The sequence below is a fragment of the Moschus berezovskii genome, chromosome 2 (genome assembly GCF_049115385.1).
Source record: "Moschus berezovskii isolate FMDL1 chromosome 2, NW_MosBer_1.0, whole genome shotgun sequence".
Taxonomy (NCBI): Eukaryota; Metazoa; Chordata; class Mammalia; order Artiodactyla; family Moschidae; genus Moschus; species Moschus berezovskii.
This window is the reverse complement of record NC_142461.1, coordinates 43,046,266-43,069,722: the sequence shown is the minus strand read 5'-3', so window position 1 is coordinate 43,069,722 and position 23,457 is coordinate 43,046,266. Positions and strand designations below refer to the sequence as shown.

General features: G+C 37.7%; 1 protein-coding gene across 1 annotated transcript in view; it reads left to right on the top strand.

Moving 5' to 3' along the window:
- PARD3B (par-3 family cell polarity regulator beta) overlaps positions 1-23,457 on the top strand; it is a 1,186,757-nt gene that overhangs the window by 758,242 nt on the left and 405,058 nt on the right. Inside the window, exon 16 of the mRNA XM_055396969.2 lies at positions 22,355-22,399. Coding sequence (XP_055252944.2) covers positions 22,355-22,399 — 45 coding nt within the window. The remainder of the gene's footprint in view (positions 1-22,354; positions 22,400-23,457) is intronic.

The window sequence follows — 23,457 nt, the reverse complement described above, 5'->3', positions numbered from 1 at the left end:
CAGAGCAGCATGAAAGAACAAGGTTATAACTAAGCATGAATTAATAATGGATCGTGATGACAGAATGTGGCTGACTGCATGCAACGTACCACAGAAGGAATAACACATGTTTGGTAAAATAACATCTTATACATTGCTGGATGCCTATGTATCCAGTTGCCAGAAAGTATTGACTTTCCTTTACTCCTAGTAAAAAGACCACATTCTTCAGCCTGATATTCAGGGTTGTGATTAATACCTATTAATCTAGAATATAAAGACCAAAAAAACAGAGAAAACAGTAATATCTGTAATGGTAATGGTAGTAACTAAGGTTTTTGAGTACTTGCTCTATGCAAGGCATGTTTTGTTTTTTCATGGCAGTTCTATAGCCATTTTACAGATGAGTGTAACAGGCCATAGAGTGATCATCTTCTGTAAGGTGTCACAGCTGGTAAGCAATGAAGCCAGGATTTGAACTCAGTCACACTTAACTTGGATGCCTGGGCTCTAAACCATTAGGCCTTTCTTTGCAAGTGAGACTTATTAATTTCCCGTTCTCAACTCTAAAAATAGAACACCCATCATTCTTTCTACTTTCCTGTTTAAAATTTAACTTTCATTCAAGACCCACTCAACTCTTGCCTGCTCCAGAGAGCTGTCATTTTTTTTCCCTAACTCTTTCTCTGAATTCTTAAAGCAATTACTTTCGGTATGACCAGTTTTAGCACAGAATCATATACCCTTTTGGGTACCCACTAAGTGAGAACTTTTTCCCACTCTAATCAGATTGCAAGCCTTTCCAGGGTCATACCTTATACATCTTTGGCTTCCTCCTCACCACTTAGAACGTGTAGGTGTGGAGTAAATCCACAGATGGATGATGCAGATGGATAGCATTAGAGAAATCTGGCTGCAACCTCAGAAACACATTGATCTCCATGACTGATTTGACAGATCTTACAAAGTAGGCAGGTTCACCTTTCCTACATCAAAAGACTGAATGAATGGATGAATAAAAGTACAAATGAATACTTCAAGTATAAATGAATAAAAGTGCAAATAAATGTTTGATTTGAGTAGCACAATAGAATAGGGATAAAAATATTTTAGGAGAGTGTATAATATAGCATTCTATATTCATTTCACTTACCCAAACTAGTCTTTCTCATTTGAAAGTGCTTGGAGAAGTTTCATAATAATGAACAGATTTAAGAAAAAGAGTCAAATGCAGAAAATACAGAAGGGCCAAGGGCTTTAATTTCATTACATATAAGAGTGAAAGCAGTTGTTTAAAACTTGAAGAAAAGGGCTGTGTGCTTTATTTCCTAATTGGAGGAATCTATGAATAAATTAGGCAATCACTTGACATAATTGATTTAGATCATGTGAATTCCCTTGCTCTGCCAGAGAGGGTTAATTAGATCAGATTGTGTGGCCCTTCCTAGTCTTCTATCACTGACATTTTTCCCCCTTTGTATTTTTCTGTCATTTCCCTTTGTTATTTTCTTTTTAATCTCAAGAAGTACATCCTTTTATCTATATTTTAATTTTAAAAAGTTTTTTTCTTTTTGTTTGTTAGATTAGAAAAGTTGAAGGTAAATATTTCTCTAGCAAAAAACTGTTCTTATTTATGGATCCCCTTTTCATTTTCCATAAATCTATTTGCAGAAGAGTAGTGTCATCTGTGCATAAACTTGTGCCATGGGAATTATATTCAAAACACACTTGAACTGCTTGCTTTTACCTGCAGCAACACAAAATTGAATTGCATTAGTATAGACCAATTTGATTGCACGTGAGTTGTCACAAATGTTGTGTAAGCTGAATATTGAGAGATTTTGCTCACCTTGGGTCATATAGTATTAGTCATTGTGACAAATACCTCAAAGTAATACCAAAAACAAAAATTGAACCAAAGGATATGATTGACTTAGAATAAATTGAAATTATTCTACATAGTTTTAACACTTGGTACAGACTCAGCCAATACAGCTTCATAAATTATGCCCAATTTTACAAATTATCCACAAAGCAGATTGTGTATTTAGGTTTAATCAAAGACTTTATTAATACAAGTGCAATCTTCTACAGCTTTATATGTTAAGACAATTGAGGAGCCTTAAAGAGTTCCATAGTCACGTAACCTAATGTAGACAGTATCCAGCATAGCTGCTTGGTAGTGTTAGATGTATTGGTTAACACACTTCAGTGGGCTAAATTAACTAACCTCTTAGATATCTACATCTATATCCATGTTAAAAAAAAATACTTAAAGGGCTTATCTATGACCTTGCAATAATTTAGAGATGATGTTATATTGAAAATGTGGTCACAAAGTCATTAAGGGAAAGAATTTCTAAAGACAGCTCAGTCTAATTGTCTGCCCCGCTGGACAGAAATGATGATAGGCCTCATCATTAATGGACTGGGAATATTATATTTGTAAAAGAATGCAATAGTCTTAAACAAGTGTTCAATATATTGTTACCATTTACTTTTGTAAGCAAGTTTTAGAAGGTTCATTTTGAAAATAAAATGCTAGTATTAAAAGAAATATGTAGAGAAGATTATTTGAGTAGAAAGAAACTTTTTTTTTTTCTTATGCTGGAGAAGAGATTCAGTTCAGTTCAGTTCAGTCGCTCAGTCGTGTCCGACTCTCCTATGGATAATATGTGTGAAACTATGAAGTTCATTTTGAATTGCATACATGCTCAGTCATATATGAGTCTTTGTGATCCTCTGGACTATAGCCTTCCAGGCTCTTCTGTCCATGGGCTTCTCTAGGCAAGAATACTGGAATATGTTGCCATTTCCTCCTCCACAGGATCTTCCCAACCCAGGGCTCAAACCAGCATCTCCTGCATTGGCAGGTAGACTGTACCATTGAGCCACTGGGAAAGCCCCTCATTTTGGGTTACATTGTTCTTTTTTAATCCAACATCTTGAAAAGTTAATTAACTTAGAAAATCCAGCAGTCTTCCAGTTTCAGTTCCAGTTCAGTCTCTCAGTCGTGTCCGATTCTTTGAGACGCCGTGAACCGCAGCACGCCAGGCCTCCCTGTCCATCACCAACTCCTGGAGTCCATATAACCTATGTCCCTTGTGTCAGTGATGCCGTTCAACCATTTCATCCTCTGTTGTCCCCTTCTCCTCCTACCATCAATCTTTCCCAGCATCAGGGTCTTCTCAAATGAGTCAGATCTCCGCATCAGGAGGCCAAAGTATTGGAGTTTCAGCTTCAGCATTAGTCCCTCCAATGAACACCCAGTCCTTTAGGATGGACTGGTTGGATCTCCTTGCAGTCCAAGGGATTCTCAAGAGTCTTCTCCAACACCACAGTTCAAAAGCATCAATTCTTCAGAACTCAGTTTTCTTTATAGTCCAAGTCTCACATCCATACATGACCACTGGAAAAACCATAGCCTTGACTAGATGGACCTTTGTTGGCAAAGTAATGTCTCTGCTTTTTAATATGCTGTTTAAGTTGGTCATAACTTTCCTTCCAAGGAGTAAGCGTCTTTTAATTTCATGGCTACAATCACCATCCACAGTGATTTTGAAGCCCAGAAAAATAAAGTCTGACACTGTTTCCACTGTTTTTCCATCTATTTGCCATGAAGTGATGGGACCAGATGCCATGATCTTAGTTTTCTGAATGTTGAGCTTCAAGCCAAACTTTTCACTCTCCTCTTTCACTTTCATCAAGAGGCCTTTGAGTTCCTCTTCACTTTCTGTCATAAGGGTGGTGTCATCTGCATATCTGAGGTTACTGATATTTCTCCTTGCAATCTTAATTCCAGCTTGTGCTTCCTCCAGCCCAGCGTTCCTCATGATGTACTCTGCATATAAGTTAAATAAGCAGGGTGACAATATGCAACCTTGACGTACTGCTTTTCCTATTTGGAACCAGTCTGCTGTTCCATGTCCAGTTCTAACTGTCGCTTCCTGACCTGCATACAAGTTTCTCAAGAGGCAGGTCAGGTGGTCTGGTATTCCTATCTCTTTCAGAATGTTCCACAGTTTATTGTGATCCATACAGTCAAAGGCTTTGGCAAGAGACTTTATTTAACAAATACTTGATAATCTCACTAGTATCCACATGTTCTATGTTCAGAGAATAAAGGAATAATTATAAAATACATGACAAAGGATTAACATTTTTAATATAGAAAGAATTCTTATTAGTAATTAAAAAACATTTCAGGACAAAATTGGAAATATATATGATCAGACAGTTCACAAAAGCAAAGAGAAATTTAATTGACCAATATACATTCAATATATTCAGCCTCACAATCAATAAGGAAATTAAGATTTTATATTGTCATACCTTAGAAAATGTTGAAAATGCATACACAAGCCTGACAACACATGTGTGTTGTATTTTTAAGCTTATGCTTCTTTACTGCAAGGCAATGTGGTAATTATATAAGGCACTTTAGCACCATTTTAATCTTTTATCCAATAATTCCATTTTGAACAACTATCCTACAAATAAATAAATAAAGATTTGAACAAGAATTAAGTTCAAGTATTTTTCACCGTTGTTTTTGTTCAGTCACTTAGTCATGTCTGATTCTTTGTGACGCCATGTACTGCAGCATGCCAGGCTTCCCTGTCCTTTACTATCTCCCTGAGTTTGCTCAAACTCATGTCCATTGAGTCAGTGATGCTGTCCAACCATCTCCTCCTCTGTCATCCCCTTCTCCTTCTGCCCTCAATCTTTCAGAGCACCAGGGTCCTTTCCAGTGAGTCAGCTCTTCATATCTGGTGGTCAAAGTATTGGAATTTCAGCTTCAGGATCATTATTCCAGTGAATATTCAGGGTGAATTTCATTGAGGATTGACTGGTTTGATTTCCTTGCTGTCCAAGCAGCTCTCAAGAGTCTTCTCCAGCACCACAGTTCATAAGCAACATTTCTTCAGTGCTGAGCCTTCTCTATGTCCCAACTCTCACATCCATACATGACTACTGGAAAACCATACCTTTGACTGTATGGACCTTTTAGACAAAATGATGTCTCTGCTTTTTAATATGCTGTCTAGGTTTATTATAGTTTTCCTTCCAAGGAGCAAGCATCTTTTAATTTTGTGCGGTCACTATCCGCAGTGATTTTGGAGCCCAAGAAGATAAAACCTGTCACTGTTTCCACTGTTTCCCCATCTATTTCCCACTTTCTCATGAAATGATGGGATTGGATTCCATGATCTTAGGTTTTTGAATGTTGAGTTTTAATGCAGCTTTTTTACTGTTTTCTTTCACCATCATCAAGAGGCTCTTTAGTTCCTCTTTGCTTTCTGCCATAAGGGTGGTGTTATCTGCATATCTGAGGTTGTGGATATTACTCACAGTAATCTTAAGTCCAACTTCTGAGTCATCCAGCTTGGCATTTTGCATGTGTACTCTGCTTATAAGTTAAATAAGCAGGGTGACAATATACAATCTTGATGTACTCCTTCACCAATTTGGAACCAGTCTGTTGTTCCATGTCCAGTTCTGACTGTTGCTTCTTGACCTGCGTTCAGGTTTTGCAGGAGGCAGATAAGGTGGTCTGATATTCCCTCTCTTTAAGATATTTCCACAGTTTGTTGTGATCCGCACAGTCAAAGGCTTTAGCATAGTCAGTGAAGCAGAAGTAATTTTTTTTTCTTAATTCCCTTTTTCTATGATTGAGCAGATGTTGGCTATTTGATCTCTGGTTCCTCTGCCTTTTGTAAATCCAGCTTGCACATCTGGAAGTTCTCAGTTCATGTACTGTTGAAGCCTGGCTTGAAGAATTTGGGGCATAACATTGCTAGTATGTGAAATGAGTGCAATTGTTCAGTAATTTTTAAGTTCACCAGTGAACTTAATTTTCCAGCAATAAGAGGTTTAGTGAAAATATAGGCTGATAGATACGATAGACTATTATGCAACCAATAAAAATCTTCAGACTAATACATGAGATGTTAATGATGAAATATTCAAAGAACACAATGTACAGTTTTGTATGTGTGCATTTATAAATATGTGTGCATCTATACATACATAAATAATGCAAGGATATTTGTCAAAATGTGAACATTGACTTTTCTCCTAATGGAAATTTCAGGGATCATTTTTATCTTATTGATATATTTCTGCATATTTTAAATCTTCAAATATGTATTATACTTACAATTAAATAAAATCAATTGGCATCATTAAAATAATTTAAAAATAGTATTTAAAAAGCAGATTGTGGTGTCCATGATAGAAATGGGGATTTTAACTAGGAAAAAGATGAAGAAGGTGCAGGGTATATTGGCTGACCTCACATCACTGAAGACTCTCATGTGAAATGGAAGATAAAAAAATTATGAACAGAGTGATATTTATTAACAGATTTTGGGTTGACACAAAAAAAGCTATTTCCTATCAGTTAAAATGGTACTCGATGGAGCACATTCTACTGCAATGCTCATAAAACTCTACCAGCAGTGACTTTATATATATATATATATAACATGAAGTCTGCCACCGCCGCCACCAAGTCGCTTCAGTCGTGTCCGACTCTGCGCGACCCCATAGACGGCAGCCCACCAGGCTCCCCCATCCCTGGGATTCTCCAGGCAAGAACACTATAGGGGTAATGCAGTGTCCTAGGAAAGCCGTCAGAGAGCCAGACCCCTTCTCTTTTTCCATTCTTTCATTCTCGATTTTTTGGACTTTGTCATCATATTTGTTACTGAAGTGTCCAGATGGCCACTGTATCTTCAGAAATATTATCCATGTTCCAGGCCCCTACCCCCCCACCAAAAAAAAAGATGAAGGATGGGGAAAAGGCAAAAGAGTGTACCACCTTTCTTTATATCAGGGTATCCAATATTGTCTAAGAAGTGCTGCCCAGAAAGCTTCCACTTTTAGCTCATCGACCAGGCTATAACATGTCACATACCTTGCAACCAGAAAGTAGCTGGTGAAGACAAGGCTGTTAGTGACACTAGATCAGCCAGCCTACATTGTCTGCCTTAGCCATCCTGTAAGGCTGTATGCTTCTGGTCACTGCTTGCATACAGAAATTCAAGGAAGCCTCGTGTGAGTTGACAGAAGTTTCAAGTTCTTTTAGATTTTAGTCTTTGGAGAATATTATTCCAATATTATTCTGGTAGAATTGTAGAGTAGGTAAAAAAGTAGTAAGAGAACAGTGACTTGATTCCCTACCTATGGTCAAAGTCAAGTCTGACCAACTATTTTGAAGCTGAAACAGAGGATGAGGAATCAGAGTTGCTTGGGACAATGATGGTGCCATTTTCAAACTGAAAAGTCTAGTGAAGGCACAACATATGGAAAGGAGATGCCTATCACTGAACATCAATACATCATTTTTTTTATTTGAATAGTTCTAAGATGATGGATTTTAAGTTTATAGTTTCATGTTCTGAATTGTTGAAACGGTTCCTCTGATTAAAGCCAGCAATAGTTTTGTTTTGTTTTTTTCCTATCAGCCATTCTAGGCACAAGGCTTCAATTCTGTGTGTTTTACAAAGACCTGCCAAAGTATCCTGGACCTGAAAAAATTACTGTCTTTAAACTATAAGAATAAAACCAGAAATTTGAAATTATTAAAGACTGTCTCTGGGATGTAAAATTATGCCAGTATTATTAATTATTACATTTAGAATTTATTTTTAAATATCAGTAATTGCATTTGTATTGGAGGATTTTTTCCTCTGGTTACCAAGAAATTCTAGGTATGTACAAAGCTTGCTTAAAAAGAAAATCAGCTAGTTGTTACTAAATGAGAAATTGACACCCAAATAATTTTAAATCAGCTTATCTAAATCTCCTCCAAAATTTTATAACAAGAAGCTGTATTTAATATAAGAATTGAGGTAGCAACAGCAGGGAGGGGATGATATACTATAAATTTAGTCCACTGCTTTTCCTTTTTCCCTTCATTGGTTGGTATCTACTGAAGCCTCCAAAGAAATCCCTGGTCTAAGGGAAAAAGGTTAAAAAATCACTTTCTGTGAAGTCACTTTGGAGTCTGGGTCTGGTAACTTTCTATTTTTCCTATTAATGTTTTCTATTAGCTCAACCTTGTTCAGGATTCTTAATAAACTTCAATATCTTCTAAAAGATAGTGGACATTTAATATGTATATATAATCACCCATTCAGCAAAGAGGAGCCTGATTTAAATGAGCTCATCTAATAGACCAGTATAAAATACCAGATCATTTCACTAGAGTGCATGCAGAACTTTGTGATCTATTTAAGTGAACGGTTGTATGCTCTGAATTAGAGACACAGCACATAAATCCCCAAATTAATATCCTCTAATAAACAATGAGTCTGGATGACAACTTTTCAAAATCTATTACATACTAGTAGCCTTGGTTTTGCACAGTTTGCATATTAAGCAGATGATAGTAGCGCCTGGGCAGAAATATATTTCTGTTCATGCCAGAACAGAAATCTTTTGATAGTACTTATTATAGCCAAGAACAGAAGCAACTATGAAATCCCCAGCAAGAAGTCACATGCCAACATTAATTAATGCACAAATAAACTGAGTTTCTGTCCTAATGTGATGTCCATAAGCTCTAGGGGAAATGCACATGAAAATCCTAGGTAGCTCAGGTTACTAGATCTTGAGGGTTATGTTTCAATTCTGGGCTGGCCAGTGAACTTTACAAGAAGAGACACTGCCTAGAGATGGGAGAGTAAGCCAACCTGCAAGCACCTAAAGAGAACAGGGATGGTGTTCAGTAATGTAAGCTCTGAGCATGACTCGGGTGTAGAGCTGACTTATCAGATTTTTAAGTGACACACAGCTCAGTGGGTTAGCTAATGTATGGATGACAGAATAGGGATTCAAAAAGATCTCAACAGGGAGAACTGATGAGCTGCAATTCAGAAGATTAAATTTAATAGGGATAAATGTAAATTCCTGAAGCAACTTCCTTCTCCTGTCTTACTCCCATCCAATTCATTTTCCATACTGCAGCCTGGGTGATCATTTTAAAACATAAATCCGATCATGTCACTTTCTTGTTGAAAGTCCCTTAGCAGTGTCCCATTGCCTTGAGGATAAAGACAAAACTCATTATTGTGGCTTCTGAGATTCTCCATGACTGACCCATTTCTTTGTCCTACACTCAGTCTCTCACTAGTCACCCTCTGGACAGAGGAGTTTTAGGTTCTATGTGTGGGATCCTGTTTTGGGGGTTTTCATGTTTCCTCTGTCCAAACACTAGCTTCATTCATCCCTGAATATCTCTGGGTCTCAACTTAAAGCCATCAGGAAGATTCAGTCTATAAACTAGGTCCAGTCTCTGTAATTCCCATTGCCCCAGATCCCTGAGCATCCTTCTTTCATTCAGCAGATACTTATCAAGTGCCTACCATGTACCAATGGGCTTCCTTCATAGCTCAGTTGGTAAAGAATCCACTTACAATGCAGGAGACTCCGGTTCGATTCCTGGGTTGGGAATATCCACTGGAGAAGGGATAGGCTACCCACTCCAGTATTCTTGGGCTTGCTTCCCTTGTGGCTCAGCTGGTAGAGAATCCACCTGCAATGCAGGAGACCTGGGTTCAATCCCTGGGTTGGAAAGATCCCTGGGTTGGAGAAGGGAAAAGCTACCCACTCCAGTACAGTCCATGGGTTCGCAAAGAGTCAGACACGACTGAGCAACTTTCACTTTCACATGTTCTAGGCACTGTTCTAGACCTTAAAGACAAAACAGTGAACAAAGCAAAGCCCACATCCACACGGAACTTTTGTTATTGGAAGATGTGAGTGATGAGTGCTTTTAGAGAAATAAACCAAGGTGAAGAAATAGTTACAGAGTTGTGGTTTGTAACAGAGTAGGGGCCTCCTACCTTAGTAGCCAGGGAACAGCTCTGTGATGATCCTTTGTAGAGATGCGAGTGAAGGAAGGCATTGAACTACATGGAAGAAGACCCCCTCATGAGGGCCACACTTGGCATATTTGTAAAACTGCAGTGAGGCCAGGATGGATGGAATACACTGAGCAAGGAGAGGGCCATGCAGAACAAGATTGGAAAGACCCCTGCGAACCAGGAGTTGGAGAGTCTAGCAAGTTTTCAGATTTTCTTCTAAATGTGATCAGATTGGAAGGCTCTGAGTCAAGAGACTGTCATGATAAGCCTTTTGTCTTGTCTTTTGTCTTATAAGGATTGTAATAGTTTTGGAGTATAGACAATGGAGACTGAGTACAGAATCCCAGAGTTGAGTCAGGGGTTATTACATTTGTCAAGGTGAGAGCTGAGGGTAGCCTTGATGAGGAAGGTTTACAAAATACTGCATGCATTATCTGTGGTTAGTTGTATGGTAGAAACCCTGCTGGTGCAGGACTCATGACTACCTTGTTCACTTCCACAATCCACATGCCCAACATGATGGCTGGCATACCACTGACTCTCTATAGATATTTGTTGGACAAAGATACTCAACAACAGTTAATGTAAAAAAGACTGCAGGATTTTTGTTAACTGTACATGTGATGAACTGACAGTTGTCCAGTTTGGCTGCTAAAATCTAATACTGTCTTTGGTTGCATCAAAAATTTAGCAGGGGGAGGTAAAAAAAAGATGTGAGTCCCAGAACACACCATGCTGCTTCTACTGTGTCCATACTACTGACCTGATCCTACACCATTTTTCCCTCTCTGTCTTCTAATGATGGTGATCCTCAGTTGCAAGACCACACACTTGATTCATTTGTGGTTCCCTCTTTTGCTTCATTCCTGTGTTCAAGCAATAAATTCTCTGTGATGTCACTCTGATTTTTCTTCATTCCTGCCTTTTCTACTGCTCTGACATCATCTGAACAATGGTCTATGCCTCTCCTTGGTAACAATTTCCAGGTGTACGAGACTTGAAACAACTTTTATGACAGCTCTATTTCTTTCTTTTGAGAGCATCCACAACCATTTTTAAGAGACACTATGTGCTCTTTCTCCGGGTTTGTTATGAAATTCTACTTTAAGTGATAGTAGTGGCTAGTAAAATGTGTAGTTCTTGGTGGTAAAACTATTACCAAAATCTTACCTCTCAGACTCACATAGTAGAAGGAATGTGTGCTTTGAAGTCAGGAACCTTCAGATCCTGGCCATCCCACCTGCTCACTTTATGACACAACTCCTCTGAGCCTCAGATTCCTCCTCTGTAAAGTGAAGGTAATAGTGTTTACATGGCTTTTATGATGATTAAATAGGATAACATGTATTGAAATGCTTGGCATGATTTCTGACACATATAAGTAGGTAGTAAGTTTTAGTTTCTTTCCTCCTTATCCCTGTTAAAGATGGAATCACTCTATGGAAATACACATTATAAATAGTGGAATGAGAGGTGTGTTTTTTCACTGGTTAATAGTGAATAATGGTCATTTATTGTGTGACTTAAACGGTAGTCTCTGCCCTTTTTTCTCCTATGGTTTAATCAATATTTATTTCTTGCTGAAAACAGAAAAACTTATCAAGGTTCTAGGAAACCTGAGAATTTCCATAGTCTAAGTAGTGGAAATAGTCCAACCCTAGGGTAGATCCTGAGAATTCACAGGGAAGGAAGTTTCCTGGGAGGGATCTCACACAGCCATCTTTTTTCTGTCATAGATTAACAAATGAGAGAGAGAGAGAGACTTCATACAACTAACTTGAGGACCTTTGTAATTTGTAAAGATGAATAAAATAATATCTTTGCCTTCATTGAAGTTACCCACAAATCAACATAACACCATGTAGAAAGTGGTACATTTGCTTGGAGGCAAACCTAAAGTGTTTTAGGGAGGACAGAAATAGAATATCCTACAAAGAAGTGGATATGGTGGGGAGCTGGACCCAGGAGAAACATAGTATTTACAAATGAGAGGTTTAAGGTATTTCCAGCTAAGGATAAAGACAATGGGCAGAAACAAGGAACCATTCTAGAGAATGTGAATAAAAAGTGAATAGAGGAAAATACAAGGAGAAAGGTAAAAAAAAAAAAAGAGTTCAAACTTGAATTTAAAGACTAAGGAGACTTATTTTCTAGGCAGCTGAAATTAGTGAAAGCCTAGTTATGAGGACTCTTGGAAGGTGGTTCTGTGACGGCTGCTCATGAAGGTAGTGTGTATGCTGTCGGGACAGGGGATAGCCTGGGCCTGGATATGGTTTCCTTTTAGTCCACCAGCTTAGCTGCATTATCTTCATGGTCCTGTGTTTAAAAAAAAAAATTGTTTTTAATTCCTTATATTCAGCATTGATCCCATGATATCTTTATATAGGAGACAAATGGGTAAACAGATTTTCAAAGAATTATAGTGAAATACTTTCCCACAAAGAAAACTTTCGCTCCATATGGCTTTTTTGGTGAATTCTGCTAAGCATCTTGTAGGTGGAAATAATGGGAATTCTATAGAGACATTTCCAGATAAATAAAAAGAAAGGAATGCCTTCCCAACTATGATACCAAAGCCAGACAGGGACACAGAAGAAATAAAACTTTAGATTGATGTTCTTCATAAACTGGTATTAAATTCTTTTTAAAAATTTAGCAAGTTGAACTCAACAATGTGTAAAAGAATATTATGATCAAGTAGATTTTATCTAGGAATGTAAGGTCAGTTTAACATTTGAGATCACTCAGTGTAAGCCACATATTAAGAAACTAAAAAAGAAAAATTGTATGATCACACAGAAAAGTGTGTAACAGAATTCAGTATCATTTAATGAAGGATACAAATTTAAATTATGTTATTTAGGGATGAATTTTTGATAATTTTTTTAAAGTAAGAAAAATATAAAGGGCAAAATTCAGGATTGTGGTTACATCTGAGTGAGGGAAAGGAGTGAGATTGGAGTGGAGCAACCACAAACCTTCAAAGTGAAAATAAAAATGGGGCGGATTCATGTCAATGTATGGCAAAACCAACCAATATAATATTGTAAAATAATTCAGTTCAGTTCAGTTCAGTTCAGTCGCTCAGTCGTGTCCGACTCTCCGCGACCCCATGAATCACAGCACGCCAGGCCTCCCTGTCCATCACCAACTCCCGGAGTACACTCAAACTCATGTCCACAGAGTCGGTGATGCCATCCAGCCATCTCATTCTCCGTCGTCCCCTTCTCCTCCCGCCCCCAACCTTTCCCAGCATCAGAGTCTTTTCCAGTGAGTCAACTCGTCTCATGAGGTGGCCAAAGTATTGGAGTTTCAGCTTTAGCATCAGTCCCTCCAATGAACATCCAGGATTGATCTCCTTTAGAATGGACTGGTTGGATCTCCTTGCAGTATAAGGGACTCTCAAGAGTCTTCTCCAACACCACAGTTCAAAAGCATCGATTCTTCGGCGATCAGCTTTCTTCACAGTCCAACTCTCACATCCATACATGACCACGGGAAAAACCATTGCCTTGACTAGACGGACCTTGGTCGGCAAAGTAATGTCTCTGCTTTTTAATATACTATCAAGGTTGGTCATAACTTTCCTGCCAAGGAGCAAGCGTCTTTTAATTTCATGGCTGCAATCAGCATCTGCAGTGATTTTGGAGCCCAAAAAAACAAAGTCTGACACTGTTTCCATTGTTTTTCCATCTATTTCCCATGAAGTGATGGGACCAGATGCCATGATCTTTGTTTTCTGAATGTTGAGCTTCAAGCCAACCTTTTCACTCTCCTCTTTCACTTTCATCAAGAGGCTTTTGAGTTCCTCTTCACTTTCTGCCATAAGGGTAGTGTCATCTGCATATCTAAGGTTATTGATATTTCTCCCAGCAATCTTGATTCCAGCTTGTGCTTCTTCCAGCCCAGCGTTCCTCATGATGTACTCTGCATATAAGTTAAATAAGCAAGGTGACAATATACAACCTTGACGTACACCTTTTCCTATTTGGAACCAGTCTGTTGTTCCATGACCGGTTCTAACTGTTGCTTCCTGACCTGCATACAGGTTTCTCAAGAGGCAGGTCAGGTGGTCTGGGATTCCCATCTCTTTCAGAATGTTCCACAGTTTATTGTGATCCACACAGTCAAAGGCTTTGGCATAGTCAATGAAGCAGAAATAGATGTTTTTCTGGAACTCTCTTGCTTTCTCCATGATCCAGCGGATGTTGGCAATTTGATCTCTGGTGCCTCTGCCTTTTCTAAAACCTGCTTGAACCTCTGGGAGTTCACGGTTTACATACTGCTGAAGCCTGGTTTGGAGAATTTTGAGCATGACTTTACTAGCGTGTGAGATGAGTGCAATTGTGCGGTAGTTTGAGCATTCTTTGGCATTGCCTTTCTTTGGGATTGGAATGAAGACTGACCTCTTCCAGTCCTGTGGCCACTGCTGAGTTTAGCCTCCAATAAAAAAAAAAGATATTAAAAAAAAAAGTAAAATAATATTCTTTTCTCAAACTCACTGATTAATAGACCATGTTTGCTTTATTGTTGTTCTTTACATATTAAACATACAAAGATTTAAATGATTCAGTATTTCATAAAAGCAGTTTTAAAGTTAGGTTTTCTTTTTGCTTTTGTCTGAGATTTTGATGTAGCAAAAAGACATCAACTTACTCTGTTTACAGCTTTGGAAATTCGTATTTGTGTACTGAAAGGGGTACCCCTGTGCTAAGTACTCAGTGTTTTTGTTAATGTAATGTGAAATTTTCTGTAAACACAATGAACTTCTCTTTTAAGTGTCATTACCACGTGAAGAACAGTGGTGAAATTAGTACCAGCAAGCCCAAAACTAAATACAAAAGCACTAATAACACATTTATTAAAAATACAAAATGAGTTGTCATTAGACTACCAATTATATTTTTTCTACACTTCACTACTGAAAATTTGAGTAAGTTTATATTTATTCTAAACAGTTTTACTGTGTTGTGGTCTTTGTTTAGATCTATCCCAGAATCTAACTCCAGTCACCTTCTTCTGACCTTTCCTTGCTAAGAACATGTCTACAAATTGTACCATAAGAATTTTACTAGGTATCTATACATTTTTGTCACAACATTTATAGAACCATGTGTACATCATGATAAACATATTTCACATTCATTGGTCTAGAAGCTTTTGCTGAAAGGATATATCCAGATTGCTGCTTCCTTTCCTTTACTCTTACAAATGATGCATTTGTTCACTCGGCAAACATTAAGAGTACCTACTAGAGATTGGGCATATACCATGCTAACAAGGGTAAAAACAAGACACACCCCTCCCTTAAGGTGTTCACAGTTTAATGGGAAACCGAATCATACACAAATAATTGAGATATTTACAAATTTAGTCCCTAAGTTCAAACTGGAGATGTGAGAAGATGATGTGGCAAAGATGACATTTGCATGGAGCCTTAAAGCACGTTTTCCTAGCAGGATAATGGAAGCACTTTTATTATGAGTCAGAAGAAATTGCATGTGCTGTTTATACATTGTACAGACGTATGAAGTCACACAACCTGTTCAAAAACATACTCATGATATGACAGAGTGTGGAACACCTAGCAGAAGTGGTAGGGTGTGAAAGACAGGCATTATCCATCTTTGAGTACTTGCTTCCACTGGAGTCGGTGAGAAGTTTTTGTATTCTCTAAGTCATCTCATATTCTCTGGTAGGGAGCATTATCTGCATTCTACAGATAAGTTCAGTAAGATTGAAAAAGACCAAGTAATTAGTCCCTGAACACGCATGTAATTATGGGCTTCCCTGGTAGCTAGAGACACGAGTTTGATTCCTGTGTTGAGAAGAGCCCCTCAGGAAGGAAGTGGAAACCCACTCCAGTATTCTGGAAGTTGCCGTATAACATCAGAAGAAAACTTCAGTTGTTGTGTTCTGATTAGCTTATTGTCAGAGTAGCAACACATCTAAGGATGAACAGGGTGCTTTGCAGGCAGCTAACTAAGAGAGAAGGTGGGAATATTTGTGTCATTATCTCCTACTGATCACCTAGCCCATTTTTCAGCAGATGCCTTACTTTGTTTTATTATTTCACTTTTTTTTCAAGAGTTGGAAGAATTTTTCAACACATAAGAATTTATAGTGCTGAAAATCCAAAAAAGTCTCCCTAAGGAGAAGCAGTATGCCAAATAGTCATCGACATAAGAAAACAGTATAAATTAATGCAGCAATACTTCATGGTTGTGAAGGAGGGAACTTAATTTACAACTTGAAACAGGTTTGTGTTCCTTAGAAATTCTGCAAGTCAATCAGTGGCACAGAAATTGATCTGCTGAAGGAGAAGAAAATTGATTCTTAATATTAGCAACTGCATCATTTTTTTTTTTAATTCTGAAGGAACAACTTTTAGAAACAAGTTTATTAGCTATTAAGTAATTATTTGATATTTAGTTTCCTGGTAAACTATCCAAAAAGACATGTTTATGGCCTCATTAGAAGATGGATTTTTATTGTGCCAAATACCATCTTCAAAACAGCAGTCTCTATTATGTCAAAGACATGGAAATCCAAAGTTAAATGAACTAGAGCTGTCTGTGTGAAAGACAAGCCTTGCATCATGTTATAGAACTCTGCTTTGCATCAAACTATCTCGATATGAAGTAATGGGAATCTGAACACATTTGCATATTCCCCATTTGTGACATAGTGTTGGCATTCTCAAAAAGAATAACTGTAGCTGATGGCAATTTTTATCTGAATGATTTGTGCATGTTAGCAATATACCATCTTCTGTCAGCATAAGAAGAGCATATGGGGTCCATTAGCTCACCAAATCTGCCACTGTTCTGCAAATTTTTATTAAGCAAGTGAAGTCCCTAATAGTCACTTATGTTATAAAATGCGTATCAAATGCTATCAATAAGCAAGGAGATAATTTTCCCCCAGTGAGAATGCATTTGAAGTGTATAAGAAAGCTTGACAAAAGAATAAAGCACTTTAAGTGATCACTATATTAATATAAATATGTCCTACTGGGAAGCTAATGTATGTCTTACATGGACTTTGCCACATTAAAGTCCACTAAGTTCTCAAAGCACCATATTTTTCACAGATTTTCTTACCATATTTTCTTTCTTTATGGTTTCTCTCAACTCTTAACAGTGAACCTGGTTGATATTAACCAAAAGACACTGTGCATTTATCCACATTTTTATGTTGTCATATGTGAAACGAATCACTAGTTCAGGGTCGATGCATGTTATAGGATGCTCGGGACTGGCGTGTGGGGATGACCCGCAGGGAGGATAAAGGGAGGAGGGAGGTGGGAGGGGGGTTCAGGAGGGGGAACTTATGTAAACCCGGGGCAAATTCATGTCAATATATGGCAAAACCAACCAATATAATATTGTAAAATAATTTGCCTCCAATAAAAAATAAATTAATTACTTAAAAAAAATAAATAAAAAAGGTTCCATTGGTGATGGGTAGTTGGTAGACCTTTAATTGGTTTCAAAGGACTACAACCAAAATAACTGGAAACATAGGCTGTCAGGTTGCTGTGTTTCCTAAGCAAGTCTTCCTGAACCAGAGGACATGCCAGGAAATTAACAAGCATCCAAACCAGAGTGCCTGCCTTATGAAAACCCTTATAACAATTAAATCAAATGGTGGCCATTGATCCTGAGTCGAATGCCAGGAAGTAGGAGCTTAATATAGAAATCCCAGTATCTAGAGAAATCTCAAGAGAGGCAAGTCCACAATGCCCTCTAAATATATAATAGCAGTTATAATAAAAGTATCTATGAACTTCATCTTCAGAAGGACTCAGCATTTCACTGATACTTCTTCAACTACTATAGTAACCCTTTAGAGTCATCAAGAGCAAATAGTACCAGTCCTTGAGTAAAAGTGAAGGATAAGAGAGGGAGCGTTATATGCTCTAAAAACTTCAAGGAAGGAAGAAAGGAAGAGGAGAGGGAGGAAGGGAGGCTGAGTGAGGAGAAGGGAGAAGGAGAGGTAGGGAAAGAGAGGGAAAGGGAGGAAGAGAAAGCAAGCTATCGTTAGAACAAGAACAAGAAATTTTGGCACCTGTTCCATCGCCACCCTCTTCCTTGGTACTTTTGGTACCTAACTTGCCATTTTGGAATGGAAGACTTTTCCGCCACCAGGCTCACTCATTTTCAGCCTCTGGTAAATAAGCTCTTTGTTTAAAATGACATACCTGTCATATTAATATTGCAACTAATTTTGTTCCCATTGCTATGCTATCTAAATAATATGCAAGAAATGACTAGACTTAAGCTCCAGCTCTGAGAGAGAACTTTATAGTAGTTTTAAGGTGGTGTGAGTGATAAAGGAAGTTGAGTATTAATTATAACACTTGTCATTTAAAAAAAAAAGCTTGGTGGTGTATGTAATTTTACCTCATTTTCTCATTTGCTACTGTTATTTAAATCACTTCCCAGCACTAAGCATGTGCATAAAAGATGATTGTTCCCAATTTAACCTTTTAAATAAAATGTATTCTATTAATTAAGTCATTACAGTTCCCTCCATTTTCTATTATGTTTATTCATTTATCTTCTGTCCTAAAGATAGACATCTGTGTCAGTGAATATTTGGAGAAAGACCCCTAATTTTTATGCCTATCACCCATTTGGATGTTCTACACTGTTTTTTGAAATAGTTTGTTAGTGTTCTAAAGAATTTCAAATTGTCAATTAAAATAATAACTATTCCTACTAAAAATAGTAGATGGTATTCAGCCAAAAAGTTATCATGTTCAGCCTAACATGGCTGGGGAACTTGCAGTGGCTTAGATTTAATTGTACAATTTATGGCTGTTAAAAAAAGATAAAAACAAAAAATAAGATCCTACCCTTGTGTGAATTTCTTTTTAAGAATAACTGCACAAAATGAAGCTGTATATATAGTATGAATACCATATGTCTTTTGCCTTTCTTCTACTACAAAGTAAACTAAGAGCCAGGTAAACTGAAAGGTAAAACCTGTTGTGAGTGTTGGATTATCCATGAGATAGCAACTGAAAATATCCTGTGCACTGTCTTTTCCTTTATAATCCTAGGCAGATTAAGTCATAAACACCACCGGCATCATCAAATTCACCATCCTTCCCACTCTCACAGTTTCCATTTATCAAAAGTATTCACTTATTGAGAAATGCATACCTGGAACTGTGCTAAGTGATTTGGTAAATGTCTTTCACTCAGTTTTCACAACTCTTTGTGTAGTGTTTTATATTATTTTTCACATTGAGAAACTGAAGTTTAAAGGAACTTATTAACTTGCCTGGTAAATCTGGAATTTAAGTCACATTTGTCCCATTATAAGCTTTCATGTTATTACATAACATTACATGTTATTACATTACATTACATGTTATTACATTATTATGTAAATTTTTCTATTCAGTTTATCGTTCAGTTCAGTTCAGTCGCTCAGTCGTATGACTCTCTGCGACCCCATGAATCGCAGCACGCCAGGCCTCCCTATCCATCACCAACTCCCGGAGTTCACTCAAACTCATGTCCATCGAGTTACTGATGATTTAACAACTAATGTTTATTAAGCAGCTACTATGGGCTGCCCTCATAGCTCAGATAGTAAGGAATCTGCCTGCAGTGCGGGATACCTGGCTTCGATCCCTGAGTTGGGAAGATCCCCTGGAGAAGGGCATGGCAACCCTCTCCAGTATTCTTGCCTGGAGAATCCCCATGGACAGAAGAGCGTGGTGGCCTACAGTCCATGGGGTCGCAAAGAGTCAGACATGACAGAGTGAGCGACTAAGCACGTGTGATCGTCTACATATTTTGCATAAACTTACAATATATAATGTTCACTCTAAGCGTACCTGGAAAACAGTATCATCCTCATTTTATAGATGATGAGACTGAGGCACAGATAGGTAAAATAAATTTACCCATGAAGCTCTGGTTTTACATTTGTTAATAAATTTAATAAATATATTAAAATAATAAGCCAAGATTTTTATCTCAGATGATTTCTCATCTGTATAATGGAAATGAATTATTTTAGCTTGAATCCACTAAAACTGTAGAATTCTAAACATGTTAAACAAAATTATAGCTAACACTGTTAATATTGATCACAATAGAAAGTTTCTATTCATAAGATGTATTCTAATTGAAAAGGTAATGGTATTCTAACATAAGAATGTTTGTCAGGGCTTTTCTTACGTTTAATTCATATTGTCAACAATTTGAAAAATATAACTCTTCTATGATTCATCAAAAGTATAGTAGAGTGAATCTGTTCTGTTTCGTTCAGTCGCTCAGTCATGTCCGACTCTTTGCGACCCCGTGGACTGTAGCCTACCAGGCTTCTCCATCCATGGGATTTTCCAGGCAAGAATACTGGAGTGGGTTACCATTTCCTTCTCCAGGGGATCTTCCCGACCCAGGGATTGAACCCGGGTTGTAGAGTGATTAAAAGTGCCTTATTTAAGCCTTGGCTCCTCCACTTATGAGGTGTGCCTCAGTTTCTTTATCTGTAAATATAGTAACAACCATCGTCACAGGTTACTGTGAGCATTAAATGAATTAACAGATATAAAAGGTAGAGGGTAGAACTTGTATACCATAAGTGCTAAATATTAACTACTAGTAGCATTTTTTTATTAATCATCATTCTTCTTTTCCACTATTTTTTCCATTTATACAATAGATTCCACTGTAAGTTTTTTCAGAACTGGGTAAGACAGAATTTGGCCCACAGTTGGAGCCTGATACATAGGGATTGGAATCTCCTACTGGAAGCACAAAGTCTAACACGATTTTTAAGCAAGTTAATACCAGGGTAATCACGAACATGTAATATTTTTATCTAGAAAATAAAGAAATGCTTAGGAAAAGAAGGCTAGGTGGGTGTGGGAAGATTTATGAAAATTTTTATGTAGTGACTGGATCAGTGAAATAGACTGAATGTTTACAGGTAAAGGAAGGAGAGGCCTATTACTCTGAGACCAATCAAATGTTTGGGGAAATGAATGAGATCTTTCTGTTAGCAAATTCCCCCGTGCTTTGCATCTACCCTTGAGCCACCAGAGTTTCACAGACTAATGTAGACTATGACACGTGGTGAATATTGAATGGCTGTTGTTGAATATTGAGGTGATAATCCATGCAGAGTTTCTTAAGGATTAAGAACACTTTGATTCTATATTCATGAGAGATACTGGTTAGTAGCTTTCATAGACTTCCTTTGCTTGATATTACTATCAGGGTAATGCCAGCCTCACAATGAGTTAGGAAATGTTCCCTCCTCTGAATTTTCTGAAAGAATTTCTGTAGAGTTGGTAGTGTTTCTTCCTAAATTTTTGGTTGAATTCATCTAGGCAGTCATCTGGGTCTAGAGGTTTGTTTCTCAGAAAGTTTTAACTGCAAATCCATTAAAAAAAAAAAAAAAACCAACAAGCTATGGAGCTATTAGGTTATCTCTTCCTATATAAGCTTTGGTAATTTGTGTCTTTCAAAATCATATCCATTTCATGAAAGCTGTGTTCACTTACATTTTTCCTCCCTGCTGAAGCAATATCCTTCTTCCTATTCTAATGGATGCCCCTAAATGATGAAGTTTTTCACTCTGGGTATTGGGAAGGGGAACTTTATTCCCAGCCTTATGAGAACTGCAGGTACCGTGTTCTTTCCCCTTCAGGGTAGTCCTCACCCAGGTGTTGGTAGTTTCCTCACATCATGTGATCATTAGCAATTAATTAAATACCTGCAGGGATCCTCTGTAGATCTCAGAAAGAATTCTGTATACCTCTCTTCTCTCTAATTATCTGACCTAAACTCTGTCTGTCCTGGTTTTCCCTGGATTTCCAGCTTCACATCCTCAGACTGGTATATTTCTGGGCTCTGCCTCTGTTCCCCTTCCTACACCACAACCTGAAGACTTTCTCGAGACAGTAAACTGGAGCAATTGTAGGAATCACCCTGCTTGCTTTCCATCTCTAGAGAGTCACTGTCCTCTGTTGCCTGATGAAGATCTTATCTTTTGAATGCCATTGTTTCATGTTATATTTATTTTTTAATACATTTTTTCAGAAGGAATTGTAAATTTGCTCCCTTTTGCTCCATTTGGACCAAATACAGAAATTCAGTCCTTGGGGATTGAACGTATATTTTGCTGTTATGCTCAAAGAGTCTTAGTATATATTATATAGCTCCAGATCCTTGAGTTTAATTTCTGTTTTTGTGGCTACAGAAACAACAGTCCAGTTAAAATAAGTGAAAATATTAAAACAATTCAAAAGAGTGAAATTCTATTCACAAAAGATTTAATGAACATATATTTCTTCATAACTGTCTTTAAAATACCTACCAATAGAAATGAGATCCCCCAGGCAGGCTGGGTAAACTTTTTTCTCAAATCTTTGCCAGTAAAAGATTTCACTTATTACGAATCTGTATTAATTTATTGTTCGAAAACTGGCTGATTTACAAGCCGGTCTGATCCTCGTCTCTTTTATTTCTTTGCAGTGCCAGATGAAAGCAAAGTCCATTCATTGGCTGGACACAAATTGGGTAAGAAATTCCTTGTCACTGACTTTATATTCTCCTTCCTGGAAATCTCTGGCTGTGTTCGAGTAGTGGTTGGAACCTGTTTCCATCCACTTGTCACTGAAAGGCTTGCTCATTAATACATGATAGGTCTCTGACTTCCACAAAGATGAATTATTGCTTGGCTGTCTCAATAGTAGCATAATGTATGCTGACTCAGATGTTTAAGAAGGAAGAAAGGTTTCCAAAAAATAATTATAAAACCAAAAATCTTTAACCTATACACCAGCTGAACACTTGCAGTCCCCAAAAAATTACGAAGAAAACCCAAGAAAGTTTGAATTTTTTTTTCTGTGATGACTATCACATTAAATAGCAGGACAAAGACATTCTAGAATAAGGAAAATGTGGCCATTTCTTCCTTCTCAAAAAGGAATCATCTTTCTGCCTGTCATCAAATGGGGTTGGGCCTGAGATGATTGTATTCTCTTTCTTTTGGTTCATGTGTGAGCTCCCTGGGGGTGCCCTAGCAGGTCCATAAGGATCTCTGAGGGTCTTCAGGCTCTTTCTGTATTTTCTGTGAGATACCTTCAGGTCTCAAATCCAAGCTTTCCCTTCATTGCCAAGTGACCTACCTTCTATTCCTTTGCACTTCCTTCAGCATCATTTATTCACATTATTTGAAAACACTTTAAGCTAGTAAGTACAGCAGTAATCCCTTTCCTATAAGGGTGCATTATTTGTGGGGATAGTATCCATTTTACCCTTAGAAATATCGCGCTAAACAACAGGAGGGTTATGATGTGTTGGCATCCCTTCATTCATTTCTGAAACAAAGAAGTTGTTCCCATCACCAAGTATCTCCTGTGTTTATGGGCCAATTATGTTCTCAGCAGTAAGTGGCCTTGATGCCTCATTACTTCCATCATGTTCCAGGGCAAGATTATGATTTTTTTTCCCTTTTCTTCTTTCTCTATATTCACTAGTGATAACAGCAGGAAAGGGCTGGTTTGCAACTGTTAGACGTTTTCTTTTCTTCCCCTTCTAATGAAGAGCCTGAGAGGTTAGATCACTGTGAAAGA